General features: G+C 40.0%; 2 protein-coding genes across 21 annotated transcripts in view; both read left to right on the forward strand.

The window, feature by feature from the left end:
• epb41l3a (erythrocyte membrane protein band 4.1-like 3a) overlaps nt 1-4923 on the forward strand; it is a 50529-nt gene extending 45606 nt beyond the window's left edge. For 13 of the 18 annotated variants that reach the window (XM_073863992.1, XM_073863982.1, XM_073863983.1 and 10 more), the window contains 5 exons: nt 391-476; nt 1391-1493; nt 1577-1657; nt 2015-2130; nt 4162-4923. In XM_073863992.1, coding sequence (XP_073720093.1) covers nt 391-476; nt 1391-1493; nt 1577-1657; nt 2015-2125 — 381 coding nt within the window. In that variant the 3' untranslated portion in view covers nt 2126-2130; nt 4162-4923. Of the gene's footprint in view, nt 1-390; nt 478-1390; nt 1494-1576; nt 1658-2014; nt 2131-4161 lie in introns of all 18 variants that reach the window. The other 5 variants (XM_055182205.2, XM_073863997.1, XM_073863995.1 and 2 more) reach the window with 2 other exon arrangements.
• A 1138-nt stretch (nt 4924-6061) lies between these two features.
• Nucleotides 6062-9226, forward strand: zbtb14 (zinc finger and BTB domain containing 14). 3 transcript variants are annotated; one of them, XM_073863761.1, is made up of 2 exons: nt 6062-6219; nt 7479-9226. In XM_073863761.1, exon 2 carries the CDS (start codon nt 7493-7495, stop codon nt 8825-8827), a length of 1335 nt encoding a protein of 444 aa, XP_073719862.1. In that variant the 5' UTR covers nt 6062-6219; nt 7479-7492; the 3' UTR covers nt 8828-9226. The 3 variants fall into 3 exon arrangements, with proteins under 3 accessions (XP_073719862.1, XP_073719863.1, XP_055038986.2); XM_073863762.1 differs by lacking the exon at nt 6062-6219 and adding an exon at nt 6298-6610; XM_055183011.2 differs by lacking the exon at nt 6062-6219 and adding an exon at nt 6299-6720.
• Nucleotides 9227-9403: the final 177 nt, after the last annotated feature.

Genomic DNA, 9403 nt, shown 5'->3' on the forward strand with positions numbered 1-9403 from the left:
GACGATGATTTGGGATCGGGTGACCAGTCGCCCAACATGAGCCCGTCTTACCCTCTCGGGACGGTCGAGCAGCGGGGCGTAGCTGAGGGTCACAGCGGGGAGGTAGAAGTGATGAGCGGTTTAGAGGTGACCCCGCCCCCTGTGACCCACAAATCCCAAACACATCTGCTCCTCTTCTCTCCACACCTTCTGCTCCTTCAGTTGTGAAAGCGATTTCTTTATGATGAGTCGATGTTTAACATATTGTACAACTCATTCCTGACCTCTGTGTCTGTCTGTCTGTCTGTCTGTCTGTCTGTCTGTCTTTGGATTTAGAAGGAAAATGTTCTGACTTTATATCTGTGTGTGTGTTTGTATATCTCATTGGAGTTTTTTTGTGTCATTCTGCAGTCAGAGCCCTTGGGTTTGTCAGGAGACACACAGCAGATGCCCGTCATCCACACAGAAATGAAAACTATCACATATGAGTCCATGCAGGTGTGCGTCTCCTATATAATCTTCTCATGCTGTTTACTCATACAGTGAGGAGAATAAGTATTTGATATTTTGGAAGTTCTCCCACTTAGAAATCATGGAGGGGTCTGAAATTGTCATCGTATGTCCATGTCCACTGTGAGAGACATAATCAAAAAAAAAAAAAAAATCCAGAAATCACAATATATGATTTTTTAACTATTTATTTGTATGATAAAGCTGCAAATAAGTATTTGAACACCTGTCTATCAATCTGTTAGTCTGCCTTTAAAATGTCCACCTCCACTCCATTTATTATCCTAAATTAGGTGCACTTGTTTGAGGTGGTTAGCTGCATAAAGACACCTGTCCACCCCATACAATCAGTAAGAATCCAACTACTAACATGGCCAAGACCAAAGAGCTGTCCAAAGACACTAGAGACAAAATTGTACACCTCCACAAGGCTGGAAAGGGCTACGGGGAAATTGCCAAGCAGCTTGGTGAAAAAAGGTCCAATCAGAGCAGAGCTCAACATTATTATTCATGACCCTTTCAAATAAGGCAATAATAGACCATTTCATTCTAAAGACAAATCCTAGGGTTGTAAATGGACATGTAAAACTGACTCTGGATCATTTTTTAACTTAATAAAGCCACAAACATTCTATCAGAGATTTATTATCTCAGCTGGTTCTCACAGACAGCTATGACATTAAATAGACCAAATTGATATTTTGCTGAAATCTTCTGCTTCTCATTTGTCTCCATGTTCATATATTTGTTGATTTCTTCTTTCAAAGCAAAGATTCTGTCAAGCTATAGCTAAGAATTTTAATAACAGTAAATGATCCTGTGATTGGTTTATAGGTCACTGATGAACATAATGAAGATTGTGTTTTAAATGTTTATGTAATGATGGTGTTGTTGAAACCCGGCAGGGTGAAGCGGATGGAGACACTGAACCGGGAATATTAATGAGCGCCCAAACCATCACATCAGAAACCAGCAGCACCACCACGACCACTCACATCACAAAGGTAACAAACGTGACTGACAGACAGACGGTGAATGACGTCACGCTTGTTTAACTTACTGCTGCTCTTCTGTGTTCGTCTGACAGACGGTGAAAGGCGGCATATCAGAGACACGTATCGAGAAGAGAATTGTTATCTCAGGAGATGCAGACATTGATCATGATGAGGTGAGACCTGATGATCTTTATATGAGCTGTGAAATAAAAATACTGCCATCGTTTAATCGCTGTCTTGTCATCCAAACACGTACGAGTTTCTTTATTGATTCCCACCTGGCTTGAGTGAGTCCTACAGGTTTGGAATGACAGGAGAGCGACAGAAGTTTCTTTTAATGATCAGATTAGTTTTACTATCATTTATATCCACAAATATTGAGGCGCTCAAAGAAAATGAAGATAGATGTGAAATGTTAATGTTACGACACACACAGAACAGCAACATGGGAAAGTCTTTTGAGTTTGGCAAGCTGTTCTGATTGTGTCTCCTGTGTGTCCGTCTGGGTTTCTGGTCCTGATGTGGGTCAGGCTCTTGCTCAAGCTATTAAAGAAGCTAAAGAACAACATCCTGACATGTCAGTGACTAAAGTCGTGGTCCATAAAGAGACGGAGATCACGCCAGAGGAGGGCGAGGAGTGAGGCAGGTAAGGCCTAAGCCAATCACGGTGGTTTGGCTTGACTAACTGCAAGCTGATTGGCTGCTTCGCTGGACTCTTGGAGCAATGCTATTGGCTGCTGTTCTAACAAAGGTGTTGCTTTTGCTGTTTATCTTTGCCATGCATTTACATTTATTCATTTAGTAGGCACTTTTATCTAACCTACCAATAAACACTAGAAGTGAACGTTTTTAGCAACTTTAACAAAGTTGTAAATGCTTTTTTTAAATAAACTAGCTCTGCTTATTCACAATTTTTAACACTGACATAAATGAAATGAAAAAAAAAAGTTTAAACAAAATAGAGATGTGGTCTGTCTGAATCTGCTGGTACTGAGAGATACTGTAGTGATCTGACTCTCTTTTTATGTATTAATTGTAGTCAAAGTGGAATTGCGGTGGCGGCACTATTCGGACATGTTTTTCTGTCTACTTGAATGTAATGATGGGTGATTTCGAAACACTGCTTCATGAAGCCTCAAAACATTTACGAATCTTTTGTTTTGAATCAGTGGTTCAAAGCGTGTTTCAAACTGGCCAAGTCACGTGATTTTAGCAAACGAGTTTAATTCTGATGGTTCACCACTACGTGGAGCTGATCACAACTGACCGGTGTCTAATATGTTTAGGTAAACTCAAGTCAGTTTTATTATGGTCACCTTCCTAAAATAATTGCCTAAGTCATTTTTTCAGGTTTCTCAGAAAACACAAATAAATGGAACTAACTTCTTCTTGATGCAGCTGCCATTTAGAAAAGCTCAAAGTCTCAATGTCTTTTGACTTGAAACAGCCTAAAACATTTTTGTCAATTATGACAATTATTTTAGGAAGGTGACGTTATTGTTCCTAAAACATTCATCCTTCAGACTGATAACGCTAACATTTTGCCTACTTTTTATTTATAGACAGATTTAATGACAAACATCTACATAATTTAAAGGGGGTTAATGACCTGTTTGCCCTAAATAAAACTAAAAACAGTATAATGGCTTAATTAAGTTAAAGTAATTTATTTTTTTAAAGCATATTTTTATTGCAGTTATTTTGTAAAAAGTGTCAAATGTTTGGACCGATATCTTGTTGCTTTTACAACATTTTCCCCAGCAGGTTGTGCCATATTGAGGTGTTTCGAACGCTTTGAAACAGTAAATCATTTTTCGAAGCAATTGGTTCAGTCGATTTGAAGCTTCGAAAGCTTTGTTTCTCCAATCACTATTTGAATAATAAAAGACGAAAGCCTTAAAACATCACAAATCAACAAACTATTTCTGAACAACAATTAAACCTGACATCAAATGTACAATAAGTTTTGTTTCTTAAGCTCAAATTTTTCTAAAAATTTTTTTTTATTCAAGGTCGTTTAAGCAACTGTGCAGATGTTGTCAAGCGCCTCACGTGAATCTGTACAGAGCTCCTCCCCCAGAGAATCATCAGTCGTTATCGATTAATGATTGGTTCTTTTAACCTCTCGATTCCTGCAGCGCTCCATAAAGTCTAACAAGCTTATTGTGTCCCTAAAGCAAGTTATATTCAATACTATATATAATATATGCTATAGTGTTCATAAAAGTCAAGCATCACTGATGCTGTTGCTCATTTAGATTTAGGTTTAGATCATGTGAACACACATCGTATTTGTGCTACAATAATGAATGTTCATCTAAACATGGCTTATTAATAATGAGAGGAAAATCCCATAACCACACCAGACTGAATCTGATATCTAGAAACAAGAAAATCATAGTTTTACCAAAACATCCTAACCACTCACAGCATGCATTACAATGAGTTAATCTCATTTTTCTTCATCAGATGCAGAAATTCAACTGTATATAAAACGATATGTGAACTTCATAAAGGTTTTGTTTGGTGGCCTGTATTTCTTTTGCCTTCAGGTTTATTGCATGTCTAACAGTCATTATTGTGCCGCTGACGCTTCAACCTGCTTCAAGATCTTCTCTTGCTTCTCATCAACTACGCTTGAAATGTTCACACTGAAATGTTTTTGTGTGTTTTTTAGGATTAACACCTTCATGCATTCTGGAAAAATCTCTCGCTGTGGAAAATCTCGGCTGTTTCAGTTGGATCCACAGAATGAATCATCTGAACACAACACACACACGCTTACAGACTGGATCACTGTTACTGCATGATATGGGAACAAATCTGAGAAAAACAAATATTTATCAGCATTTTAGGAAATATTATATGAGCGCAGTGTATAGTTCAGCCATGAGCTCGCTATAAAGAGAAATGTGCAAATATAAATCTCACAGATATCTACATTTTATTTATTAAAATACTGCTCACCTTAAAAGCAAAATCAACCCGAATGAGTGCTTAATATTTAACCACACAAAGATGTGCCATCATCATCATCATCATGTCATACTTCATCTCTGATTTACTCCTGGTACACGTTACACACTAACAACATGTTACACAATTTCTCCAAACATCATTTAACTTTATGGAGTGTCCTGTTGTTTTTTACTTGAATTATTTAGCCGTTTATGTGTTTCTCATTGTGAAAGCTTGAGTTTAGAGGAATGAACACTGCTGATGTTTACTGATGGTTTGTATCCTGAATCTTTTAATCATTTCTGGAATTCACTTTGTCACATCTGAGCCTTAAACTGTACAGCAACCCCAACACAAACCCAATGTGGCTTTATGTCTGTGTTTGTCAACATTCAGTGTATTTATTTATTTATTATACAGCATTGATTCGTGTACTGTTGAATGTTTCCTCCTTCAGCTCAAATAAAATCATTTCTGATCATTTCTGTTGTTGCTTCATCTGTTTTTTTACAGAGAATATGCATTCACATTTATTACACACACAAATAAACAAGTTTAGTAAGCAAATTAATATTTATGTTATGTATAATTTTAAGTACAAATGCTCTTTATACTTCTAACGTTTACATTCTTTAACATGCAGTTTCTACAATATATCCATATATATTACTATAAAAAATAATAATGTAATCAAATCAAACCAAAATAATTTGGCTGTAGACTTTACAGATGTACTACCATGATATTACCCATATGGCAAAAAAAATATATCTTCAAATATAGATTTTAATATATTTCAAAACAAATAGCTAACAAATATATGTGCTGCTGAAATATATAATAATGATAATGCATATATAAATACTTTTATATTTTGGCCAGGAGAACATATATATTGTTTTCCATATGGGTTGTACAATTATAACTGTATTTGTCGCCCCTGAAATACATTTTGAATTATATGTTAATATATGAAGGTTAAAACTAAATATATTTTCAAATTCAAACTATCTACAAAATGTATTTAGTATATATTTAAAACATATTTTTGGCCAAAGAAATGTCTTTTTTGCTGCTCGTGTGTTTGACGTCACTATTAGTTGTGTTCCTGCGGCAGCTGACGCAGAAGGTCGTGGGTTTGATTCCCAGATCATACATATACTGTATACTGCTAGAAAATGTATAACTTAAATGCGTTCATGTATTCTCCAGTACTTTAATACCGTGGTAAAGTGAAAGGCTGGTAAAATGTACGTTTTTGAAAACATACACATTGTCTTATGTGTCTAAGCTTTACGTGAAGATGGTAGACAATCATTACTATGGTACTAACAGTTATGCTGTATCATTCATTATCATCGCTAATCTCCACTGGATGGCGCCATTTTTATTTCTTGTAAATGAGAATTTAATGAATTATATTTATGATTCACGAACAGTTAATTTTACATACACATCGAATTCTGTCAGCTATCGAAAACATTAATTAGTAGTAACAGTTTAGCTCCAGCAGATTTATGTTCGCGTTCCGTCATTTGCGTAAGCGTGCCTGCGCATCTGCCCATGTGCGAGTGCAGCAGCTGCGCTGTTTGCGCAGAAGTGCCCGCGTCTTCGTACGCGCTTCGGTCACTCGTTCTCCGCAGTTCCGCGCCGGCGCAGCGCGTTCTTCCTGTGCTCGTCCTCGGCCTCGCACACAACAACAAAGTATAAAATTTCCCCCTGATTCTCGTGACACCAAACACACACTTTCCCAGTGGAGCAGAGCAGCACATTAACGGTAAGAAACTGGTTTCTGTGGGGCAGATTAAAGTAGCGCTTGAAATAAAGCGCGATGTTTTGCGCGGGATGGCTGCGCGCGCCCGGCGCGGGAGTGTTCATCACGGCCCGCGCTGCTCGCGCCACTAAATCCGCCCTCGGCGCGCCGCGATCCACGACGAGCACCGTTTACCGAGCGCGTCCCGGTGTTGCGAGTACTCTGCGCGTCCCCGGGCTCCTTCTTCTGAGGGAAACCGGACGGATAGTTTGTATTTTGCTCGATGGATGTCGACTAAAGTCATCGGCGATTAATTTTGTGCTAATGCTAAGATTAGCTTCAACGGAACCGAACCATACTAGCGCAGAAATATCACCGTGACGTTTTATTGAGTCGAAACGATATTGAAACGATGGTAAATGAATCTTTAAAGAGAGAATGAAAGTTGTTTAGTGTTTAAATGAAGATGTTTGTCGTTTGTGGCTCGTGTCGATTCATTCAGAGCATCATCATGTGTCCTTCAAGGTATTAACACAAAAATGAAAAAAATCTCTCATCAAATGTCTGCAATATGTTTAAATGCAACTTGTAAGCAGTTTGGTTTGACTGATTTAATTGATTGATTTCGACTTAATCGGTGTTCACATCACCTTCATGAATGCAGCTCGTGCACTGCTGTTTGTAAACAATCACGTGCTGTTACCTTAAAATGTCCCTCAAATCTGAAATGTTTTTATTTTTGGCTACACTGTTTTAAAAGTACTATGGTAATATTAGGTTTCTAACAGCATGTTTTTAGATATTTACCATGCTGGTGTGTTGTGTGAAAATATACATTAGCATGAATATCATAAATGTGATGCTCTGTTTCATAAAAAATACAACTTTGTCCCTTCAGTGTTAGTAATATCTGTCACACTATGTCATTCATTATACCACTGAGCTGTTGAATGCTTTATTGTGATTGGTTGAGAAATATATGCATTGTTTTTTGATGGGTGCACACCTGGCCGGTCCAATGTCTTAAAAATAGACACCAGAGGAATGTCTGGGGTATAAGAGGAATAATTGACTTCTTGAAAATAATGCACGTCCACGGTAAAGTCGTGCTGCTTTACCACCTTGGGTGTGGATTATTTCTAATAATTAAACGGCCCTTCATCAGTTATTTCTTGCGTAACATGCTATGACATTACACAATACTTTCACTGTACCATGGTACAAGCACAGTACTTTTAATGGTATTACTCACCAATAACATTTCCTCTCTTTTCTTCTCTCAGAAAGCTGCTCCAGTATGTCAGAAACTGTGAAGTATGTGGACGATGAGCACAAGACCATCTTTCTGAAGTTACTGAACGAGCAGAGATTGGAGGGCGAGCACTGTGACATCGCGGTCGTCGTGGAGGATGTGAAGTTCAGAGCGCATCGTTGCGTGTTAGCCGCATGCAGCAACTACTTCAAAAAACTCTTCAAAAAGCACGAGGTGGACAGCTCGTCCGTCATCGAGATCGACTTCATCCGCTCGGACATCTTCGAAGAAGTTCTCAATTACATGTACACCGCAAAGATATCTGTGAAGAAGAAAGACGTCAACCTCATGATGTCCTCGGGACAGATCCTCGGAATCCGTTTCTTGGATAAGCTCTGTTCTCAGAAACGAGACATGTCCCCCGACGAGAAGAACGACCCCAGAAATGCCAAATTTCCGTACGACATGGAAGATCACGGAAAATTTCCACCTGAGGATCCGCCGTTAAATCAAGACGGCGACGTCCAGGTGCTCGGGGACCAGGACGATCCGCCGTCGGACGATATCGTGGAGGAGACCCAAGGCAATCACGACCTGGACAAGTCGCCCAACAACGCCCTGCGAGTACAGGAGGCCATCCTGAAGGAACTGGCGCAGGAGGAGGTACACAAGGTCGCCTGCTACGACCAGGAGGTGGAGGCGATGGACGCCGAACCCAAAGAACTGGCCGCTCACACCCAGACGCTCTCGTTCGCCGACAGCATGGGCGACGTGAAAGACGAGCAGCCCCCGGGCTGGAGCACGGCCACGGCCGACATGAAGTTCGAGTATCTGCTCTACGGCCACCGAGATCAGCTGGCCTGCCACGTGTGCGGCAAGACTTTCCTCGACGAGAACCGCTTGAGAAAACACGAGAAGCTGCACTCGGCCGACAGGCCGTTCGTTTGCGAGATCTGCACCAAAGCGTTCACCACGCAGGCTCATTTAAAAGAACATTTGAAAATCCACACGGGCTTCAAGCCGTATCGCTGCGACGACTGCGGCAAGTCCTTCATCCGCGCCCCCGACCTGAAGAAACACGAGCGGGTGCACAGCAACGAGCGACCCTTCTCCTGCCAAATGTGCGAAAAGGCCTTCAAGCACAAGTCCCACTTGAAGGACCACGAGCGGCGCCACCGAGGAGAGAAACCCTTCGTCTGCGGCTCGTGCACTAAAGCCTTCGCCAAAGCGTCGGACCTGAAGAGGCACGAGAACAACATGCACAGCGAACGCAAACAGTTGAGCGGCGCGGGCGGCCTGCAGAGCGAGACGGAGCAGCTTCAGGCCGCAGCTATGGCCGCAGAAGCCGAACAGCAGCTGGAGTCTATAGCGTGCTCCTAACACGCTCTTCACACGAACACTTTTACTGAGCTGTTGTAGTCTTATTATTATTATTATTCCAGAACTGTTTGAATCTCGCATCTTGTTAGTCAAATCTTGTTTTTTTTTTCTCTAGTTTTAGACAGAACTTGATTCACACCGATCAATTTTCTCTTTTTTTATGTAAATGGTGCATTTTTCTCTTACTGTACAGTTCATACCAAATGTACGCGAGTATTTATGGAAGCTGGAGGGACGATGAATTAATCTGCCTTACACAGAATGAAACTGTACGCATGGATGACAGACGGCAGGAAGTATTTGGATCCATACGCCTTCATTCCATCACTTTCTTGCAGAAAGATGTGAAGATTTACACACTGAAATATTTTTGCTGTAATAAAAGACTCATGAATCATTTCACTGAATGTTATTTTCTCCTTTTTATTCATTAACATGAAATATTTCTTGTCTAATTGATATTAATTTTGTCATAAATGTTTCTATTGTTGTGACATTAAACCTAACTGTTTTTCATGAAACCCATCCTTGGTTGTACTCTCGATACATTGATGATAAATTAAAAAGAAATTTGGG

This window comes from Misgurnus anguillicaudatus, chromosome 25 (assembly GCF_027580225.2).
Source record: "Misgurnus anguillicaudatus chromosome 25, ASM2758022v2, whole genome shotgun sequence".
Lineage (NCBI taxonomy): Eukaryota > Metazoa > Chordata > Actinopteri > Cypriniformes > Cobitidae > Misgurnus > Misgurnus anguillicaudatus.